This window comes from Poromitra crassiceps, assembly GCF_964638095.1.
Source record: "Poromitra crassiceps genome assembly, chromosome: 5".
NCBI classification, from domain to species: domain Eukaryota; kingdom Metazoa; phylum Chordata; class Actinopteri; order Beryciformes; family Melamphaidae; genus Poromitra; species Poromitra crassiceps.
In genome coordinates this window covers 17,512,941-17,537,010 of record NC_139642.1, presented here as the reverse complement: position 1 = coordinate 17,537,010, position 24,070 = coordinate 17,512,941, and the positions used below count along the sequence as shown (strand labels likewise).

Here is a 24,070-nt window from a genome sequence, read left to right as displayed (position 1 = left end):
GTAGCACATTCAACACCACCACAAGGTCATCTTTGCTCACAAAAGCAAACAAACAACTGATAAACTGATAAAATGCACTGATAAATAAATGTTCAAATAAGGCCTAGCTTAAATCATATTGTGTCTCAGCATTTAGCTGATGTTATGATCCCATTAACAACAACTAACAGATCACCAGCAATATGTACTTAATGTTATACATTTCAGAAGAGCTTCTAATGAGTCATGTAGCAGCTCACACTTCATGACTGTTCAGATGATTGAGTGTGGAGAATCAACAGATTCAGATGAAGAGTCAGACGGGTCCATGTCCTAATCATTGTAAAATTGTAAATTCAGTTTAAATACCTTGCAAAATACTTTATACTAAAGTGGATATTGATGTACAATATGCCAATGTATTCCGATGAATGTCTATCATTCAATTGAATTCATTCAGAAATTAGTGACTATAGAGAAGGTTTGTTTCTCATGAACCACAAATGTTGATGTGGGTTTTTTTTTTTACCTCTGAGACGACCTCTGTGTCCACTTACATGTTGTTTATAACTCAGCATGAGCAGAGCAGAGCCTAATGCGAAGGCTCTACGACGACTTTGAAAAACTGACCTTTAGGAGCTGAGAATCCGATTTGAGGGTCAAAAATAGTAACCTGGCGCCGCCAGATGGAGGTGGTATTGAGTTGACAAGTTCACAATACATTGTGAAACAAATGTGAAGCAACCTACATCTGGCAGCGTCAGGTTACAAAAATAGGTCAAATAATCAAAACAAGATCAATTCTGAAGTCCCATAAAGTAAGTACTGTGCAGCACTGTAGGCCAAACCATTGACAAGATGATTTCCAACATGTAAATGTGTATTTTCACAAACACAAAATTGTCTTTTAGGACAAGGGGGAAAGTGGGCGTGGCTGTTTTCTCTACAAGGATTTTGGTGCAAAACAAATGCTTCCAATTGATTCAGAATAATGAAATCAAAAAAGGTTTGACACTTCTCAAGCTGATTCAGGCAGAATTAAACATTTCCGATTGTTCCCATATAAGGCTCTGGGTCGTGGGGTACCCCGACTTTCAACAGTTGTCACAGATTTTCCTAGGGGAGTTAAAAAACAAAACTTGTTGATGTGTCTTAGTAGTAGACACCTTTATAAACACATTTGTGAAGACATTTCTTCACAAGGAATTTGTTCCCAGATTTTTTGCAATATTCCTTGACTATATAGTCCAACAAGTTGGTCCCACAAGTTGTTCCTAAACAAGAATTTTACATAGAGGCGGGGCGGGAACTATCATTGTTTAATGGGATATTTATCTTTTTTTTTTTTTATCAGCATATCACATATTTCTTATCTCCATTCCTCACGATATTGAGTTAGGCAGTATGACAATTTGGGCACCACCTTGGCAGCAACCTTGACATGCTGTATATAAGGGATGGAGTCTGGACTGCAACCTCACTCACTGAAAAGCAAAGTGAGCGACCATGATGAAGTGGCTCGTCGTCCTCACTGCCCTCGTGGCTCTGTCTGAATGCCTTCACAAGTACGTATGCCGTGGTTGAACAACAGCAACCTCTACCTTCATTTGTTCAACATTATTTTCTATTTGACTTGAATGAATTGTTGTAAGAAAGTGTTTCTATCTATCTATCCTGAGGGGAAACCACAGGCCATCTTGCATTAATCTATCAAGCTTTGTCAAACTTGCACAAGCCTGCAAGTAGGAACCAAGAGATAACTCCGACTTGACGGACAGCCTTGCATATTTGCTGATCCTCTTTGTGTATGCAGGGTTCCTCTGATCAAGTTAAAGACCGCCAGGCAATCCCTGCTTGAGAAAGGGCTGTGGGACGAGTACAGGACACAGTACCCATACAACCCCATGGCTAAGTTCTACCAGAGTGGCACTCAGTCTATGACCAACGATGCTGACGTAAGTCTCCAGACCAGACTTACATTTTGTAGATTTTTTGTATTGTAATAATTGTAAGTGTAATAATGCACAAGCAGCTGGCAGATGATAATATTGAGTAAAGTAAAATGTACGATCCACCCCTTTCACTGTTGCTGGACAAGGATTCAATTGTAAAACACAAAATAGATTCACATACAAACTTTATAGTTTGGGCAAAGTTAGTCTTTGTCATATGTGTTAATGTGCACCTCTGTTACATACTGTATGTTCTAGTTGTTCTACTATGGGGCGATCTCCGTTGGCACCCCTCCCCAGTCCTTCACCGTTCTCTTTGACACTGGATCCTCCAACCTCTGGATTCCTTCAGTCTACTGCAACAGCCAGCCCTGCCGTGAGTAGCCTACCACTGAGACTAGCATTGAGTAGCCTACCACTGAGACTAGCATTGAGTAGCCTACCACTGAGACTAGCATTGAGTAGCCTACCACTGAGACTAGCATTGAGTAGCCTACCACTGATACTAGCATTGAGTAGCCTACCACTGATACTAGCATTGAGTAGCCTACCACTGAGACTAGCATTGAGTAGCCTACCACTGAGACTAGCATTGAGTAGCCTACCACTGAGACTAGCATTGAGTAGCCTACCACTGATACTATCATTGAGTAGCCTACCACTGAGACTAGCATTGAGTAGCCTACCACTGAGACTAGCATTGAGTAGTCTACCACTGAGACTAGCATTGAGTAGCCTACCACTGATACTATCATTGAGTAGCCTACCACTGAGACTAGCATTGAGTAGCCTACCACTGATACTAGCATTGAGTAGCCTACCACTGAGACTAGCATTGAGTAGCCTACCACTGAGACTAGCATTGAGTAGCCTACCACTGAGACTAGCATTGAGTAGCCTACCACTGATACTAGCATTGAGTAGCCTACCACTGAGACTAGCATTGAGTAGCCTACCACTGATACTAGCATTGAGTAGCCTACCACTGATACTAGCATTGAGTAGCCTACCACTGATACTAGCATTGAGTAGCCTACCACTGAGACTAGCATTGAGTAGTCTACCACTGAGACTAGCATTGAGTAGTCTACTACTGATACTAGCATTGAGTAGCCTACCACTGAGACTAGCATTGAGTAGTCTACCACTGAGACTAGCATTGAGTAGCCTACCACTGAGACTAGCATTGAGTAGCCTACCACTGAGACTAGCATTGAGTAGTCTACCACTAGACTAGCATTGAGTAGTCTACCACTGAGACTATAGCATTGAGTAGCCTACCACTGAGACTAGCATTGAGTAGTCTACCACTGATACTAGCATTGAGTAGTCTACCACTGATACTAGCATTGAGTAGTCTACCACTGAGACTAGCATTGAGTAGTCTACCACTGAGACTATAGCATTGAGTAGCCTACCACTGAGACTAGCATTGAGTAGTCTACCACTGAGACTAGCATTGAGTAGCCTACCACTGAGACTAGCATTGAGTAGTCTACCACTGATACTAGCATTGAGTAGTCTACCACTGAGACTATAGCATTGAGTAGCCTACCACTGAGACTAGCATTGAGTAGTCTACCACTGATACTAGCATTGAGTAGCCTACCACTGATACTAGCATTGAGTAGTCTACCACTGAGACTAGCATTGAGTAGTCTACCACTGAGACTATAGCATTGAGTAGCCTACCACTGAGACTAGCATTGAGTAGTCTACCACTGAGACTAGCATTGAGTAGTCTACCACTGATACTAGCATTGAGTAGTCTACCACTGATACTAGCATTGAGTAGCCTACCACTGATACTAGCATTGAGTGTGCCTGGCTACCACTGAGACTAACATTGAGTAGTCTACCACTGAGACTAGCATTGAGTAGTCTACCACTGACACTAGCATTGCAGCCCACATTCACTTCTGTTACTCCACAAATAAGTGCAAGTTGCTTGACGTTGTCTCAAACACACAGTTGAAAAATACACAATTCCTCTGCAGAGACTCACCGGAAATTCGACCCATCAAAGTCGTCCACCTTCGTGTGGGGCGACCAGGCTCTGTCCATCTCGTATGGTACCGGCTGGATGACTGGATCTCTGGGCACTGACACTGTTGTGGTAACAACAACACCCTGAACAACATCACTGACACTGTTGTGGTAACAACAACACCCTGAACAACATGCTTACAGTGCACTCCTCTTATAGTGACCACTTTGGGACGGGTCAAATTGATCACTATAAGTGGATGATCATTATAACCGATTGTTTTCTTTTTCTTTATGCCTTATGCAGATTACCATCTAATTGACATTTGTACATTTATTACATGAATACAGTAGGCTACATATAAAGTAATGAAACGGACAGCTTCACTATTTACTGGATGTTATTGACTTTAAAAATACATACTAGTAAGTTAGCCTATACTCCAGCTGTTTAAAATATAGCGGTCTTGCATAGACAGAGATGCTGCCATCTTTCCATATCTACAGACAGACATGCACCAAGTATCGCTGCTGCATCTCGTTGGCTCATTTTTGACAGTTTGTAAGTAAACAATCACACCCAGGTGTGCAGACATACAGGCACCACTTAACCCATTTTTAAGAAGAAGACAATTGCTCGAGTGACATCACCGATGACATCACAACTGCCTGATGACATCACAGTCGCCCTCCTTCTTGTTGCCTCGATCCAGACCCAAATCTAGACCCAAATCTTGGGTTGAGAATTTGCAAATGCACACACACACACACACACACACACACGCACAAAACTGCCCGACTGACATCACTTCCGTCACAAATTGTGACTAAGATAATCACAGTTGCTCGAGTGACATCACAGTTGGGCAATTGCAAATGCATTCAACATTTGCTTGAATGACATCACTGATGACATCACAAACTGCCTGATAATATCACAGTCGAGCAATTGCGTGACATCACTTCCAGTTGAGTGACATCACTTGCCTGCCAGTGACATCACTCGCACGAGATGGATTCGCCCAGGTGACTCTGCCTAACCCTAACCCCCTTCCAGGTGAACTCCAGGTGAACTCATACGGTCAAAGTCACACATAGAAGCTGTTGCACCGCTTAAAATATCTAGAATTACTGTAGTAAAAAAAGAAAATCCATTGTTCTCAGGTGTGACAAAGGCCCAAAATGATCATTGTAAGCGCGTATTGATCACTATAAGCAAATGTTCAAACAGCATGTGAAAATGATTTGGGACCCAGCTTTTTGATCAATATAAGTGGTTGATCACATAACCCGGGATCACTATAAGCGGATTCCACTGTAGTACTTCTCTTCAGACCTACTGTATTTTTCAAACAGGCATGTGGCTGTGATCTGTTGAATTGGGAGTGACAGACAGCTGCCTTGTGTGTCCAGGTGGGTGGCATAACGGTGGCCAAGCAGGTGTTTGGACTCAGCCAACAAGAGGCTCCCTTCGAGTCCTACATGCCGTCTGACGGTATCCTGGGATTGGCCTTCCAGTCCCTCGCCTCCGACAATGTGGTGCCTGTCTTTGACAATATGGTCAAGCAGAATCTGGTGTCCCAGCCACTCTTCTCGGTCTACCTGAGCGGGTACTGAAATACTATGGCGTGTTTGGCGTGTGTTATCTTCTGCCCGATCTCCCAAAAAATTGTAAAATAGCAACGTTTGTGGACCAACGTTGCTATGTTACAATTTCGGCTACCGAAATTGTAAAATGGTAAATGTATGTTTCTACAGGGGTGGGCGTGGTTTTCGGAGATTTTCTGTTTCTAACCCCTCCCTCCCCCTACCCTAACCCTAACCCTAAAATCTCAGAACGTTGTTACCATTTTACAATTTTGGAGCCGAAATTGTAACATAGCAACCAACGTTGGTCCAAAACGTTGCTATTTTACAATATTCTGTGAGACTGTGTTGGATAGTATAGTCAGTGTATATGACATCTATCGTTCCTGTCCCCCCAGCAACGAGCAGCAGGGCAGTGAGGTGGTCTTCGGTGGTTATGATCAAAGCCACTTCACTGGACAGATCACCTGGATCCCCCTGACCTCAGAAACCTACTGGCAGATCAAAATGGACAGGTGCAAAGAAAAACAGTGACTCTTGGCATAACGTTCAGTGACAGACATAAGAGGCCTCCTGGCCTGATCTGCTGTCTGCTCTTCTTTCTTACAGTGTCACCATCAATGGAAAGACTGTGGCCTGTGCTGCTGGCTGCCAGGCCTTCGTAGACACTGGTACCTCCCTCATTGTTGGCCCGACCAGTGACATGCAGACCATCTTCTCCACTATTGGAGCCACTGCAAACCAATACGGAGAGGTGAGTCACACCATGCCTTTGCCTTTACCTTAAAGAGGACAAACATTTGATCATATGACTCTAGTTCATTTGGATTTCATATATTCATATTATTTATATATATATATTGAAGCATATATATGAAGTTTTCCATAAACCTTGCTTAAAATGCTTATAAAAAAAATTTACTTGCTCAAACCAAGCGATTCGACTATACTTAGAATCAGGGGAGACAATGCAAGATTTCACTCACTTTTTTTTTTTTTTTTTTTTTTTTTTTTTTTACTTTTTTCTTCGAATTTCGACTTTCAATAATAAAAGTCGACCTTGATAATAACAACGATTATTCGAAAATTCGAAATTCGATGCGCATCCCTAATATATATATATATATACGTATATATATATACCGTAAATTCCGGACTATAAGCCGCGGCTTTTTTCCCGTTTTTTGGCCCCTGCGGCTTATATAACGGTGCGTCTTATCTATGGATTTTTTCAGAAAAAAAAAAAAAAAAAAAAAAAAATCTCTCTTTTTTAGCACTCTTTCTAACTATAAATCCACTTCTGTTTTAATTTCCTCTCTTGCCCTCTTTTCACCACACCGCGGACACTGTGTGCACTGTAAAAATAAACAAGGTGGTGTTGTGTTATGTTGTTTTGTTGAAATGTTACGGTAATACGGTAAATGGGAGCTTCCTCAAACAGCCATCTCTTTCCCGACAATCCCCTCTGTGCGTGACCACTTACATATGGTAATTACGGTAAGCAAACGGCCACAAGCCCATCAACTCCCTCCCCCGACTACCAGGAGAAAATCACAAACTTCGGCGAATTCACACAAAGGAAGATCAAGGAATATTCCATCGAACCGGAGCAGATCATAAATATGGATGAAGTGCCTTTGACGTTCGACCTGCCACTCACTCGGACTGTTAACAAGAAGCGCCCTGGAGGATTCTTTCACCAAAAAAAAGCTTTGCTCGTTCTCGACAGCATGAGAACGAGCAGTAGATGATCATGAGGTGGTTTTTCAGACGTGTCGATATAGCAGTTTATCGCAAAAGTGTAATGGAAACACATTTTTCGCATTTGCACGTCATGTGACCCATATTATCCCTTGGAAAAGGAGCGGAAAATAAGTTTGGTAAGTAAGGTTCGATAGCCGTGTCAAAACCTCCGCAGCAAGTGGAAAACTTTGAAGCAACGCTACCTAGCAGAAAGACGAGTGTTGTGCAAAAGCGTAGCCGGGCAAATTAGATAATGTTTAATGGCAGAAATCGGTCCATGGTGACAGCAGGCTGCCTGTGTGCGCGCATTTGGCACAGCGGCGAGATGAGAGGATGAAAAGCACACACTGGTGCGGTGGTGCTGTCTGAAGTGAATACAGTGACTGTGAGTAGGCTAATACATTGCACACGTTTCAGGTGCAATTATAGAACCAAATCAGCCTTTTCCCCCCTCCATCTCTAAATCGGACCAGTTGTAGGCTATTAGGCTACCTTTTTTCCTCTGCCTGTCGCGCTGACTGCATTCACGCAGCCAGCAACATTTTGCGACTCATTTTCTTTTGAATTGATAATCAGGCTCGTTTATATGCATTGTAACTTCATGTTGGGATTTCCATTGACCATTGGTTGGATTTGAGCATGCAGGGGACGGGATATGGGGCAGATCCCCGTGCGTAATCACTGTGGCAGCTGCTGCAACGGGGAATCACTCAAACGCAACTTCAATGGAAACGCCTACAAGTCGCAATTGTACATTGTCGAAGTTGTAGAAATATCGCAATTCTTTTGCGAAAAACTGTAATGGAAACACAGCTATAGATGAAGAGGAGTTCGTTGGAGTGACAATGAAGGAGAGAGGAGAGTGGTTGACGAAGCCACCCTGAACCTGTTCGTTTCCGACACTGAAGATGAGGACTTTGGTGGTTTCAGTACGCAGGAAGAAGAGGAAGACGAGCATTAGTGACTTGACTTCTCTGGTTACAGGTTTGCTGCACATATAGCCTATTGTTGTGTGATTTTGTCTGGGGATTAGTGACCTGACTTTTGTTTTGTTTTGTTGAAATGTTAATAAATGGGAGCTTCCCCAAACAGCGATCTCTTTCCCGACATTCCTCTCTGTGCACGAACCCTTTCATATGGTAATTAAACATCAAAACACCCGCGGCTTATAGTCCGGTGCGGCTTATAGAAGAAAAAAATAGTCAATTTTGGTCCCGCGGCTTATACACCGGTGCGTCTTATAGTCCGGAATTTACGGTATATATATTGTACTGTATATATATATAATCGAACTGCCCCTCATAAGCCATTATTTTATGGAAAAGGTTGCTGTTCATAATTCCATCAGTAGGACTACAACAACATGAATACTACTAGGGCTGCCTCACAAATGTCTACTCTGTGATCTTCTGCACACAGGCTATAGTCAACTGCCAGAACATCCAGAGCATGCCTGACGTCACCTTTAACATCAACGGACAAGCCTTCACCATCCCTGGATCTGCATATGTCACTAAGGTCAGAAGCCCCGCCCCCAAACCACCACCTTCATCCTCTATGCGCACGCACACACACGCACACACACAAACACACGCACGCACGCACACACACGCACACACACACACACACACACACACACACACACGCACGCACACACACACACACGCACGCACACACACACATGTGCAAGAGTGCTGAATGGCCCTCATTTGCATGTTTACAAGTCCAGAACATTTTGGAAGTGAAATCTCTTCTCTCCATGTCTTCTCTGTAGAGCGACTATGGCTGCACCGCAGGCTTTGGCCAGAGTCAGTCCTTTGGGGAGCTGTGGATCCTGGGAGATGTCTTCATCAGGGAGTACTACACCGTCTTCGCCAAGAGTCAATACGTTGGTCTGGCCAAGTCAGTGTAATCAAGCAAGACACCTGATGGAACATCTACAGATCAATGATTTCCTATAGGGGCTGTATGATTAAAGAATGTAGAAGTACGTGAAACTAAGCTGTTGTAGCTGCTTAGCAATAAATAGATAAGCAAGTAAAACAATTCTGCTGGTGTTCTTGTGTGAGTCTGACTGTGATGGAAACTATAACCAAACGGAAGTGGATTATATTCAGTGGTGGAAATAACGCCTGGAACGGAGTTCCCACAGTAAACATTGAAAGGGAATGGCGAGAACGAGAGGGGGAACGGCATAACTCCTCAAGTTCCCCTTAAAACATGTCTTACAGAGCAGTGGAGAGCAGAGCAGTGGAGAGCAGAGGAGTGGAGAGGGGGCAGCATGAAAGGAGCAGAGAAAAGTAGGAGAACATGTATTTGGAAGCTGAATAAACAGCATCACTATCAATTCGTCATCAAGTCTGTCATGAATTAAAATCAAGGGAAAATGATCAGTAGATCTTGGCAATCTTTTTTTTTTCCAATATTTTATTTTAATTTTTCTATAGAACACAAACAAAACAAAACATTCACAAGAAAAGAAAAAAAAACATACAACATTCAACATTACAGTGGTGTTACCAGCCATGTAAGGTGCTTATGTGCTGCAGGCGATGTACTTGAGATCTCACACAAGGGCTCTATAGGAAACCAGCCGGGCGAGTCACCCGTCGCCCCTAACCTCATCGAGGTAGACTAACCTCATCGAGGTAGACTAACCTCATCGAGCTCATCGAGGTAGGCTAACCTCATCGAGGAGGTAGGCTAACCTCATCGAGGTAGACTAAACAAAATCCTTAGACTACAATATTGTATTGTATGTGATTTCTTTTTTTAATTATCCTTATGATGCGAGAAGCAGCTGGCCGGCCCCCGCGGTATTTTAACATGATCTAATCTGGCCCCATTCAAAAAACTTTGGACTCCCCTGATATAAAGTCTTACCCATTTTTACATTTAAATTGTTTATTTTCAACTGGAATTCTGTAACCCCTGGAAATAAAATGTCATGGCAACTGGAGGGGCTACACTACAGTATATTTAATGCGTACAAGAGGAGAGTGAGGTAATTCTTGCATGATATGCTTGTGTGTGTACAGTATATGCATGCACATGTATATATTTACATGTACTCATATAATGGATGTAAAAGTCTTGCTCTCCTGAAAGAAAATAGAAATATTTGATCACAAAAAAAGTATGTTTAATGCTTGATGAATGGACTTCTACACAACTTTAAAAATTTTCATTTGATTGTTCTCTATAACACATTAGTTAACATTGTTACATTGTTATCAAATAATGCTGCCAAGTAGTCTGCGTCCATATTTTTTTTATGTAGAAACTGTGATGGCAACATTAAACAAAACTCTGAACATCAAATCTCCTGATCTGAATGTCAACATATTAAAAGCTCATTTATTTGTTGATTTTAAAAAAAACGATGAATATACAAACATCTTTAGTTATTATCTTAATTTTCCAGGAGTACCGCACAAGGCTGATCATTGCTCTATTCATAGCTGGAGGTATTTTGAAGGTGATTGTGAGTTCTGCTATCATCCTTATGAACAATGGGGAAACTGCAATCCAGAAACATTGTAGAACTCAGCAGGGAAGCCATCCAAAAAGTATGGCTATCAACATTAAAGGAGACCTTATTTCCAGATTAAAATATTATGTTTTACTCACCCAGATAATTTTGGTTTCCTTCGGATCCCCATAGAAGATATTCAGCTCCAAGTAGAGTCCTGGAACTGGCCAAAATGGGCAAAAACAGGGGATATGTAGTACACACTGTAAATAACGTATTTTCTGCAACATAGCGGTTCATATCCTCATAATATCGTTCATAAATGAACGTGAATCCATCAATTCTCCTTTGGGCTGCTTCAGGCAGCCTCGGTTTGCTGCAGGCGAACGGAGCAAATCACGTCATGTTCTAGACCGGACCTTGCACCCATAATTATTCTACAGCGGGGCATTCAAAAATAAGGTGGATAGCCCAGGCAGAAGGGTGCCTCTTTAGTTTATATGCTCTCTTCTCGACCGCAGCAGTCTATCGCTATTGTTGCTCTTACCTAGCTTAACTGTTCGCAGTAAGTTAGCCCTTACAAGGAAGGCTAGTCTGAGCAACTGTAACCTTTCTACATGTCCCCTACCCGAAGAGAATGTTCAGAAGTGCCGCATCGATAGCAACCCCCTATCGTCTCTTCAGCCTCCACTGAGGGAACTTGGACATACCGGTAACCCCCCTTTTTCCCTACTCTACTCGTGGGATGTCTTCATCCTCTCTGTCCTGTCTCCCCAGGACATCTGCAGGGTGGCAAGTTGGGTCTGGGCTCTCTCTTTTGTCCGGTTCTATAGACTGGACGTAGACCTCAGCCCCATGCACCACTGCACGAGCGGTTTTGGCGGTCCCAGCGCACGGTTCTGGCGTAGAAATAACTTCTGTCTGAGGCCAAGCTGAGCTCTCAGCTGTGGTACTGTACCGTGACCATGCATGTAGGCTATCAGGCTCTGCTGCAGGACTTTGATGATGCCATGTTCCTAAATAAATAGGTCAATATTTGGTCTGATTTGTGAGTCAGAGGCTGAATCAATAGAAACTCTGGAGTATGTCTCTGTGTTGTTGTGTTGTCCTGCCTCCAGCTTGCCAGGTCAAGGTAAGCACAGGGTCCTAACCAGGATTTTAGAAATACTGAGGTCATGAATCCTAATCCCACTAGAGGGGGTTTGGGGACATGTGGAGAAATATGAGGACATGACCTGACTGGAGAGAGAGAGAGAGAGAGAGAGAGACAGAGAGAGAGAGAGAGAGAGAGGGAGAGAGAGAGGGAGAGAGAGACAGAGAGAGAGAGAGAGAGAGAGAGAGAGAGAGAGAGAGAGAGAGAGAGAAGGGACAGATAGGACAGATAAATAAAGACAGACAGCACAGGGGTTGAAGGTTTGGATCATGATGGAGCCAATATCTAAACCAGCTGCTGTTCTTCTGCTGTTCCTGCTGCAGACCTGCCTGGCTAGTTATTACCGGCCAGTATTTGTCGATGGTAAGGAACATTATTGTTGTTTTATTATTAATAGCAGGCTACTAAAAGCAGTCATATCAGTAGTAATAGTATGATTAAAGTGCTATTTACATAGCACTTTTCTAAGCAATTACAATGTGCTTTCCAAAAATAAGATAACTAGAGTTATGAGAGAGTGCAGATATGCAAATTCCATGAGTCCAATTGGATCTTTTTTATGCTAATTCCATGAGTCCAATTGGATCTTTTCCTAAATGTAACGGGTTCTTTCCTTGGCCCATGCTACACCCTTCATGAAAATCCACCCAGTCGTTTTTTTTTGTAATCCTGCTGACAAACAAATAATAACAAAGAACCTGAGACCAGAGTAGATAAAAAAGGAAACCAGACATGGGAATAAAGACAAAATAAAATACAATGACAAAGAAACAGACGTGCAGGCTTACAAACTGGGATAACATAGAACATAAAAGAACATTATAAAAAGGCTTCTATAAATGTACTTTGAGAGGTGCTTCACAAGATGAGAGTGATCTGACTATCTGGAGTTCCTCCAGCAGGGACGTCCAAAGCTTTGAGCTCCAACAGCAAAGGCTCGGTCACCTTCAGTTACCAGCCGCCCGAGCTGCTACAATTCATGGAATGCACAATGGTTCCAACAGATAATTGCAATGCTTGCATAACACAACAGGGTGTTCAGTGCACCAGCGTTTCTGTTTAAATAAACATTTTGCTCCATTCTGCCGGGGCTGAACGTAGGATGAAAGCCATGTATGGACAGAAATAATAGTGTCACTGAAACTGAATTTGAACTATTTACATGAGAAAACTAATCATCAAATCATGATACTATTTTTTTTTCTGCTCAGGACCCCAGCCTGAAGAAAACCAAACAGGTAAATATGGGAATTAAAAAAAACTGCAAATGCCTGGGTGTTCACCTCAACGATAAACTGGACTGGGATGAAGAAAGTTGATCTGATCATCTGATCTGATCTGATCTGATCTGATCTTAATGGAGAATATTTTTTTTTAGAAACGGCTGTCTGATTTGGTTGGATTCCTCCCCCCCCCCCTCCCAAAGTAAAGTTACTTAGGTTACTTTTTAACAATTACTCTCTTATCTGTTGAGATGTGAGGTTGGTGGGAGGAGCCAGCCGCTGTGCTGGTCGACTGGAGATGAAACACCAGGGAGACTGGAGACCAGCGGATAGCCAGTACTACTCTGACTGGAACCTGAAGTCAGCAGCTGTAGTGTGTAGACATCTGGACTGTGGCTCTGCTGTTTCCACGAAAAGCAGAGAGGATTCCTCATCAAGATCTGTATGGATGATCAAATCTGCCTGTCTTCCCTCTGGGTCTACACTGAGGGAGTGTGTCGAACGACAGGTTCTAGATAACCCATATTATTCCTCTTCCATCCTGCAGATCACCTGCTCAGGTAACACCATCAATGACATCAACTATAACAGTCATGTTTCCAGTCTCTTCCTTCCTCTGTCACAGTGGCGTTATTTCGAATCGCACATAGGTTACGCAAAAACCACGCCCTGTGCCCGCCTACGCAGCAGTCAAGCGCCGGGATTGGCCAGGAGCAAGTCTTTTGTCTTCTTTTGACAGCTGGAATCTCCCACACCACAACCACTGCACGGCACGCAGCCCAGCGATTTCATGAACCAACTGAATTGCTCTTGATAGCAGACATTGAAATAAATTATTAGTGTATTAACGCTAATGAAAACGTAACACACAAGCTTTTCAAACAAACATTTCCCACACACCAAAAAACACTGTGCCCAGCCTTACCCCGCTAGCCGGGCGCTTCTCGCTCATACTGAGCATTAGCGCCCGGCGAACGTCAACGCATTTCCCATCAAACAATTGTGTCGCTCTCACGTCTAGGTATAAAAATGAACCCTTACCTGAGCCAAAAACTTGAAGTGAAGAAGACGCTATCCGATGCGCAACATCCTCTTCTTTTAATGACATATAGGGGGTCGCACGCGTAACGCGGGCAGCCAAGAGACTTGCGTCCACCGGCAGCCGCGCCCGACTCATGCGGGCCCTACTGGCGCCCCCTTGCCCTAGTTGACTCTTCCAAATTGTTGCATTAAATCCACTTTTCTGTCTTTGAAAAACCGAAAATTTTGAAGACAGAAAAGTGGATTTCATGCATACACTAATTTCACGATACGATACGATACACGATATTGGGTTCACGATAACGATAAGATACGATATTTTAACAATATTTTTTTTAACAAAAGTAAATAATTTTTATGTATTTATTTATCATTTATTTAACCATGTGAGTCCCGTTGAAATCGAAACCTCTTTTCAAGGGAGCCCTGGGAAAATACTGGAAAAATAGTCTTTCATTTGAAATACACAAAATACAAAACAAATGCTGTTTTTGGAAATTGTTATTATAATAACTAGAAAACAACATGGAAGATAATGCTTCTCTTGCAATAGAATGTGTCACACTGTCACAAACTAAATGTTTGTTGCATGGTGAAAGAAAAATAAAGTAGGCCTATACAATCTATTTCTTAAATAACTCATGCTCAATGGTCCCTAAACTTATGTAATCTTATGTACCCCTTGAGCTGTTTTGCCATGCCAGTAGTAGTCTACCCCCTCACTCATGCGTGTTGATTCTGATAAATTTGTTCTATTATTATTCAGGAGCAATTATTTTTTTTTATTTTTTTTTACGATATCATTATTTCTGACGATACGCATATCGTGACGTTTCGATATCGCGATATATCGTGCGACGAAATATCGTGACACCCCTAATATATATATATATATATATATATATATATATATATAGGCAAAAATCCCCCTGTTCTCTCTCCATCACCCCTTTCTCTGTCTGTCTGTCTGTCTGTCTGTCTGTCTCTCTCCAGAGTCTGTGAGGCTGGTGAATGGGATTAGTCTGTGCTCAGGCAGACTTGAGGTGAAGTCTAACCAGACATGGTCCTCAGTGTGTGAAGCTGACTTTGACCAGCAGGATGCAGAGGTGGTCTGTAGGGAGCTCGGCTGTGGGGCTCCTTCAGTCCTCCAGGGGGCGCTCTATGGAGAAGTGAAGGCTCCAACGTGGACCAAAGAGTTCAAATGTAAAGGCAGTGAGTCCGCCCTCCTGGACTGTGGAAGCTCAGACTCAGCTAGAAACACCTGCTCACCTGGCAAAGCTGTTGGACTCACCTGCTCAGGTAGAGGAGGAGCTGCAGCTTGGATCCGCCTTAATTTCTGTTATAATCAAAATTACTTTATGTATTTTACTAATGACTCTCTTGTCTCTGTTCAGAGCCTGCTCATGTCAGGTTGGTGGGAGGAGACAGCCGCTGTGCTGGTGAACTGGAGATGAAACAATATGGAGACTGGAGACCAGTGTATAAGAGTGAGTGGAACCTGAAGTCAGCAGCTGCAGTGTGTAGCCAGCTGGCCTGTGGCTCTGCTGTTTCAACGGATGAGAGAAATAATTCCTCACGTTCTGTATGGTGGATTGAAGTTCCCTGTCTTCTATCTGGGTCTACACTGAGGGAGTGTCTAAAAACAAAGTCTGGCTCAGACATTTCCAGCCTGCAGATCACCTGCTCAGGTAACACCAACAATGACATCAACTGTGACATTAATGTTTCCAGTCCCTTCCTTCCTCTGTCACAGCTGGCAATCAGTGTGTTACAGTGGACTGAACTGCAAAGTGATCCAGGACAATAGCATCCTAAGTGGGCTTGTTGCTGGAAGCTGACTGGTTCAAATCCCCCCCAATTTCTTCTTCATCTTCTTTTTTTACACTGTGGTGCACTTCAGCAAGGCAGCTCTCCCTGACCTCCTACCTCAAGATATGTGAATGAGAAAGGGTTGTATGGGTAGCCACGAGTCTCCCTTTTACAGACATGCCCACTTTATGCTAATCCCATGTTTTATTTAACCATGCAGTTTTTTGCATGTAGTATAATTGTGTTATTTTTTTGCCAATTATATTTGAATATTTCTGCAATGTATACTGGGTCCCCTAAACAATGTCGGTGTTTTTCTTTGAGCACCTCGGGGGCCGGATTGAGATGGTCCAAGGGCCAGGTCCGGCCCTGGGCCCGCATTTTGCCCATGTGTGCTTTAGAACCACAAACTAGAGACCTAGGGCATTCAGGGAATGCATGGCATGGGGGTGGCCATCATATTTCCATCATAATGTTGTAAGCCCATACTCTAAACATTCAACATTAATAGATGCCTCACCAAAACACAATGTTTATTACAGATTATTATTATTATTATTACAGACAAGAAATCTTTGACCCATGGTGCTGAGCTGCATCTCAAATTAACCTTCAGGTTCCCAGCTTTCAGATGATGTACCTGCACTTCTATGTGACATATACTGTACTTTTGACTTATTTTTGATTGATTGTATTATTTTCTTCATAGCCTATTTGTATATTGAAGAACTTGATGATATGGCTAATAACCAAATTATAACATATAATAATGGATAATGACATGTGCAAACTAAACGTTAGTAGTGCAAATTGCGAAAGCATGTGAATCAAGCGTTATACTATTGTGGTACTCAGAAATAATTTCGCAAGGTCTGTGTTTGCCCATTTTTTAGCATTGAGCACCTCTGGTCTGTGCATGGCCCTGCTCTCAACAAATAAGAACTGAATCTAGGTCAATATTGCAACTTGACTTTCTCTCTGCCTGTCTCTTTTCATCTGTCTGTCTGTCTGTCTGCCTGTCTGTCTGTCTGTCTGTCTGTCTGTCTGTCTGTCTGCCTGTCTGTCTGTCTGTCTGTCTGTCTGTCTGTCTGTCTGTCTGTCTGTCTGTCTGTCTGTCTCTTCTCCTCTCAATTTCATTATTTTTACTATTTTCTTTAGACCGAACTACACCCACTAGCTAATTCCTACATGAAACTGCAGCTAGCAGCTGTGGGAGTAGTTTAGTTGAAAGAAAATAGTTCCTATATGAAGCTGCTCATAACTAGGTCTGTGGATTATCTTGAGTAACCGGGCCATTATTTCTGGAAAGAGACATTGCTGTTGAGTTTTTCAAATGTATTTCTTTGGCACTTTGAGCACCACAAGCCGAGTGCCATCCAGTTCCATTGTATTGGAGAAAAGGCAGACATCTCTAGGGCCGATATCTCCAAAACTCAGGCAACTAACACAAAACAATGTTGATGGATAAATAGCACTGCAGGTGAGAAGAAAAACATGTCATTTGGATTTTAGGGTGAGCTGTTCCTTTAAAAAAGTCTTTGACCCTTATGTGCTCGCATACTCAGACTCTTCACCACACAGTGAGTGTCAGTAGTCTTATAAGTCATTAATGGTTGTGTCAAAATAATAAAATGAATGTAACAAACAAACTTGTAAAAAAATATCAAAATATAATAATACAATAATTATGATAGTAATCAACAATGATAACACATAAAGTGATTATGAGGGGAACAGAAAGTTGATCAAATCAAGTACAGGGTTTCCAGGCTGTGAGGCACAGAGGAGCCACTGATCTTCTCTTGACAGATCATGGAATCTTGGTATTTTGTCAACACATTTAAAGAAATCTCTCTCTCTCTATTACCTTTGTACTTGGAGCACCAGAGCAAGACATGCTGCTCATCCTCTGTGTCTCCTGAGTTACAGTGTTTACAGCCTCCATGTTTTTCTGAAGTGTTCTACTATAGCAAGACTGTGACTCTCTCATGCTCTCTCTCTCTAGAGTCTGTGAGGCTGGTGGATGGGACTAGTCTGTGCTCAGGCAGACTGGAGGTGAAGTCTAAGCAGTCCTGGGCCTCAGTGTGTGAAGCTGACTTTGACCAGCAGGATGCAGAGGTGGTCTGTAGGGAGCTCGGCTGTGGGGCTCCTTCACTCGTCCAGGGTGCGCTCTATGGAGAAGTGGAGGCTCCAATGTGGACCAAAGAGTTCCAGTGTGAAGGCAGTGAGTCCGCACTCCTGAAGTGTGGAAGCTCAGGCTCAGTTAAAAACAACTGCTCACCTGGCAAAGCTGTTGGACTCACCTGCTCAGGTAGAAGGGGAGCTGCAGCTTGGATTCGGCTTCATTTAAGTTGTAATCAAAGTGTGGTATAACTACAAAGTGACCACTAGCGAACTCTAGTGGGAATAACGAACATAAACCACAAGTGCAGTTTGGACTGAGTCATTAGTGGTCAATTTGTGGTCACTACAAAAGTGACTTTACTTCTTTTACCAATGACTCTCTTGTCTCTCTTCAGCTGACGATGTCAGGTTGGTGGGAGGAGCCAGCCGCTGTGCTGGTGATCTGCAGATGAAACACCAGGGAGACTGGAGACCAGTGGATGACTGGTACTCTAGCTGGAACCTGAAGGCAGCAGCTGAAGTGTGTAGAGAGCTGGAATGTGGCTCTGTGGTTTCAACAGAAAGGAGAGATGATTATTCCTCACCCTTAAGAGATATATGGAGGATCACTTCTTCCTGTCTTGAGTCTGGGTTTACACTGAGGGAGTGTGTAGAAACAGAGCCTCACTCTTCCCATCGCAGCCTGCAGATCATCTGCTCAGGTAACACCATCAATGACATCAACTATGAGAGTCATGTTTCCAGTCTCTTTCTTCCTCTGTCACAGTGACAGTCAGTGGTTTACATTGGACTGAACTGTCAAGTTATCCAGGACAATACCATCCTAAAGGGAAGAGAAGTGGGGTTGTGGGGTCTAGAAGCTCACTAGTTCAAATGCCCCTCTTTTACTGCAGTTCCCTTCAGCAAGGCAGCTCCCCCTAACTGCTATAATGGAGCTGTTAACATAATGGTGCATTACGTTAGTCAAGCTAATAGACAATATGAGCTTTTGACTCTGGAAATACATCATAGCATTTAGAGTTTGGGCAACCATGTTGGACAGACCGCAAAGACCTGACTATCCCAGAGAACGGGCGGCGGTTTTTAACGTCCACCAAGGTGCACAGAAATCCCCGCCAATAATGCAAAACCTTATGACAAAATATCCAACCCGTTAAGCCCAAGTCGTTTCATGGGTCGCTCAAGGGTACCATGTTAGTAACAAGTGACGCACAAGGGACGGGACAAAGCGCCAATATGCTACGTGCTCGGAGTGAGAAGATTCAAGATTCAAGATTCAAGATTCAAGATTCAAGTTTATTATTTGTCCCCGAAGGGCAATTTGTGTGCAGCAGACATAAAAAGCATAGCGAATACATGAAAAAACAAAACATGAACAAATTAAAACAAACATGGAGCATGGCAGCAGTTTTCCAGCAGAAAAAGGATCAAGTAAACACAGGATAAAAGTAAAATAAAAACAAAATAAAAACACACCTCAAGGGATCTGTACGATGTACTTAAAAGTAGTAAAGACACGTACAATGTACTTAAAAGTAGTAAAAGACACGTACATGAACTTAAAAGTAATAAGAGTCCAGGACTATTTGAGCTCACATAAATAGGTAGGTAAAAAATAAATAAAGATATATCTCGAATATAAAATATATAAAGAATATTTATAGCAGCAATACCTACCTAAGAAGAGAGACAAGGAGAGAGAGTGCATCATCTCCTCCGCCCAGCAGCGTTTAAGCTGCACGAGAGACAGAGAAAAGAGAGCGAGACAGAGAGAGAGAGAGAGAGAGAGAGTGCACTATCTCCTCCTCTCAGCAGCATTTAAAGCTGTGATGGAAACAGGAACGAAAGACAGTTTATATCTGTTTCTCGTAGCCCTCGGAACCTTTAGCCGAAGGCCCGAAGGGAGCAGCACATACTCTGGACAGAGAGGATGAGTATCGTCCATGCGAATGGACATGGCCTTTTTAAGCACCTGTTTGTTAAAAATGTGGTCCAGGCTACTAAAATTTACTCCGGCTATTTTTGATGCCGCTCTCACGATCCTCCCGAGAGAGTTCCTCCCTTGAATACCAAGGTTTCCATACCAACAGATAATAGAGAATGAGATTACAGACTCGATATAGGCACAATAAAATAGTTTCATCAGAGTCCTGTCAACCTGGAATCTAGCAAGCTTCCTTAGGCAAAAGAGACGTTGTTGACCTTTTTTGCACAGCATTTCACAGTTTAGATCGAACTTCAACTTGCTGTCAAAAATAGTGCCAAGATATTTATAATTGGTCACCAAGTCTACTGGTTGCCCATGGACAACACTGTTCTGGGGAACTGGGGAGGATCGTCTAAAATCAACACAGATCTCTTTAGTCTTTGAGACGTTAAGTTGGAGGAAGGCTTCTTCACACCAGGACAGAAAATCATTTAAAACCTGGCCATGACCGACCTCATCCCCATCAAGCAGGCTGACAATAATAGAATCATCAGCGTACTTGATGATGAATCTGTCGGCATGACGGCTAAAACAGTCATTTGTATACAGAATATACAAGAAGGCAGACAAAACACACCCTTGTGGTGAGCCGGTCGAGGATGTTAAGAAGCTGGACAGAGTTCCGTTTACTCTTACTTGTTGTGATCTATTTGTAAGGAAGTCCAAGATCCATCCAACAAGACCTGCGTCTAAGCAAAAAAGGCGTACAAGTTTCTCAACCAAAATGTGAGACTGGATCGTGTTGAACGCTGAAGAAAAATCCACAAAAAGCAGCCTGGCGTGGTTCCCACTGCCTTCTAAGTGCTTACAGACAAGGTTGAGTAGGGTAGCTGTGGCGTCTTGTACACCTCTCTGTGCTCTATACGCAAACTGAAAGGGGTCGAGCATGTGCTCAGTTTTTGCTAGGAGCTCTGCTTTAACTAGCTTTTCAAATTGCTTCATAACCAGAGAGGTTAAAGCAACAGGCCGGAAGTCGTTCAAGCTTTTGGGACTGTTTATTTTAGCCACGGGCACCACTATGGATTGTTTCCATAGGGATGGCACCTTCTGCTGAGAGAGAGACAAATTAAAAATGAAACTAAAAATAGGACCAAGCTGGTCAGCACATGTTTTTAGTAGGCGACCGCTAAGTCCATCGGGGCCAGGACTTTTCCTGGGCTTGCACTTTTTAAAGCCACAGATTACATCGTGTTCATCAAAAAAAGGATTCAACGGTGGAGCCAGCTGGAGATTGTTTCTGATCTCGGAGTGCTTGTTGTTAAAATCATGAACATCAAATCGAACATAAAAATCATTAAGGCATTGAGCCAGCTCAGCGTCTGAATTGTATTCCTTGAGCTGAACTTTTTTTCTACCTGATTCTTTGGTCCCCGTGATTGTTTTCAAGCTGTCCCAGGCAGAGCCTAGATTATTCATTCTGAGCTGAGACTCAATTTTATCTTTGTATTTCAGCTTACAGGACCTAATTTCACGTTTAATTTCTTTCTGTAGATTATATAGATCTAGCCTATTCCCTTCTCTAAAGATTTTTTTCTTCATATACAGAAGCTTTTTAAGAGACTTTGAGACCCACGGCTTACCATTGGGATAGGCTTTCACTAATTTGTCAGGAATAATACAATTTTCACAATAAGAAACCCAACTGCTCACAACATCAGTCAGCTCGTTTATGTCATCGGAGGAATCTTTAAACATGTCCCAGTCGGTCGCATCCAGACAGCCCTGCAGAGTGAGACAGGCGTCTTCATTCCAGTCTCTCACACGAAAGCTCTGTACTGCACCTCGCTTTAGTACAGTGCGATAGACCGGTATGAGCTGAATGCAGCTATGGTCGGACAAGCCCAGGGGTGGAAGGGGGATAGATATGCATTTTTCACATTGCTATAACATAGATCTAGAATTTTGTCCTTTCTAGTCGGGCATGTAACATATTGATGGAAATCTCTCAGTGTATTTTTCAGGGTGCAGTGATTCATGTCACCAAGGATAATATTGGGGGCATCCGGGGATATAGATTGTAGCCTCTGTATGACTTGATGTATGGTTTCACATGCATTTTTTTCATTAGCCCTTGGGTGAATGTAAACAACAGTTACGAATATCTGTGGAAATTCCCGAGGCAGATATGGAGGACGTAAGGAAACAGAGAGCAATTCTATATCAGCGGTACATAGCTTTTCGCGGACAATAACATTTTTGCACCAACGTTCATTAATGTAGAGACACACCCCCCCCCCAGATGACTTGCCTGTTGCAACGGCGTCCCTATCCAGCCGGATAGGCGCCCCAAAACCCACCGTCTCTAGGTCCTTGTCTGTATCCCTGTCAGACAACCAAGTCTCGGTAAAGGCTAGGATGCAGGCATCTCTAAAATCGTGACTGTAACGAGCTTGAGCTTGGAGTTCATCAGCCTTGTTGCGCAGAGACTGGACGTTGGAGAGGATAATTGAAGGTAACGCGATGCGGGAGAGAGGTTGAGTTTTCAGCCTCAGTCGAACGCCGCCTCTTCTTCCTCGTTTTCTAGTCCTAGTCCTTCGGTCTCGTCCCCCGGAGAGGTCACGGGAACCGGACATCTGGAATCCATCGAAGTTAACCGGATTGAGATCAGCAGGAGGATCATGTGTGTTCCAGCGAAGAAGCAGCTCTCTGCTGTACTGGAGCCGTGGTGGACGATCAGAAGACAGCCGTGATGGGCGATCAGGAGACAGAAGAGCGTGTCCAAGATTGCAGGCTAGATGAAACAGTAGCCACGTTAGTATCATGGCGTAGAAATCCATGCTTACACTGTGTCCACAAGCACAAAGGAGAGTTCCTGGTTCTGCAGGCTCTTAAGAAGAGAGTTCCTGGATCCTCAAACACAAAGGAGAGTTCCCGGTTCTGCAGGCTCTTAAGAAGAGAATTCCTGGATAGCCGGGCTCTTGTAGACGGTGATCAGTGGCTCTCGGTTGCAGGAGAGCTTTTGCGACCATAGGAGGATGGCTGGCAGTTAGCTAGGCAGTGCTAGCGTTATCTAGCGTCGGCTTGTTTGTAGCCAGTATGCTAAGCGTAGCCCGTTGCTAGTAGGTTACTAGGCACGGCTAATTTAACAGGCTTTTTAAAATGAAGAAGGTATAGATTAGCTAGTATTGTTATTAGTCTTTGGCGGTTAGACACCGCAGGGAGATCTTGAGAGAGAGCTGCACCAGCCCAGATCAGCATCCAGATATATCCTCCTGCAGTGTCTAGATACTGGTGGTGCTGGTGATCTCCTTCTGAGACTCATGATGAGCCTCTTCCGACTGAAGAATCGGATAGGTCTGCGATGACCGGGAGGAGAAGGGGAGGAGGAGGGTGCGAGCCTGACAGCAGCGGTGATTGAGAGGCTGAATGAGACAGAAACAAGCATATTTAAGGAACCTGTCTCCAAGCAATTGGCTTACGACTGGGTTGAGGAGCAATGTGATAGGCTTACACTGGAGGTGTGTGGGGTGAGAGGTGATGAGAGCAGTGATGTGACACTATGCAATTGGTTAACAGAGACTGGGCGGCAACCAGCTGATTGATCATTGAAACCCGGAAATTGATAGCTTATTGTGATCTTGTGAGTAGATTGAAGAGTGGAGATATAAAGTGAATTAAGGAAGTGTAAAATATATTATAGTCTTCCTGGCTTGAACTTACGTTGAGAACTACATTTGCAATCAGGAGAGACCATAGAACATTTCACTCGGACCAAAACTTAATAGCAGCTTAATAGCTCAATAGCAGGGGCTGCATGAACTCAACTTTCCAACTGTCTGCTTATCTTATGATGTAATAGCTAATTATCATAAAGAACAAAACAATGTTGATGTTTTGGTGGAAATGTTAACAATTCTGGTTTGATTTAGTCAACAAAGGGGTAAAAGAGAGGGACTAATGGTTGGAGAGGGGTGGTGTAGGATTCAAATAAGCACTGGGAACATCAGAATCAGAATCAGAAACACTTTATTGCCAAATGCATCACAAGGACACAGCAATTCATTCTGGTGAATC

At 43.1% G+C, this 24,070-nt stretch overlaps 1 protein-coding gene across 1 annotated transcript; it reads left to right on the top strand.

Moving 5' to 3' along the window:
• Window positions 1-1,485: 1,485 nt before the first annotated feature.
• Window positions 1,486-22,403, top strand: LOC310776351 (pepsin A-like; the record flags this gene model as incomplete). The annotated part of the gene is made up of 13 exons (XM_083636547.1): window positions 1,486-1,544; window positions 1,793-1,934; window positions 2,190-2,307; window positions 3,929-4,047; window positions 5,331-5,527; window positions 5,903-6,019; window positions 6,114-6,258; window positions 8,667-8,765; window positions 9,022-9,149; window positions 11,838-11,851; window positions 13,347-13,455; window positions 13,643-13,655; window positions 22,386-22,403. 13 exons carry the CDS (start codon window positions 1,486-1,488, stop codon window positions 22,401-22,403), a joined length of 1,278 nt encoding a protein of 425 aa, XP_083492673.1.
• Between the last annotated feature and the right edge of the window lie 1,667 nt (window positions 22,404-24,070).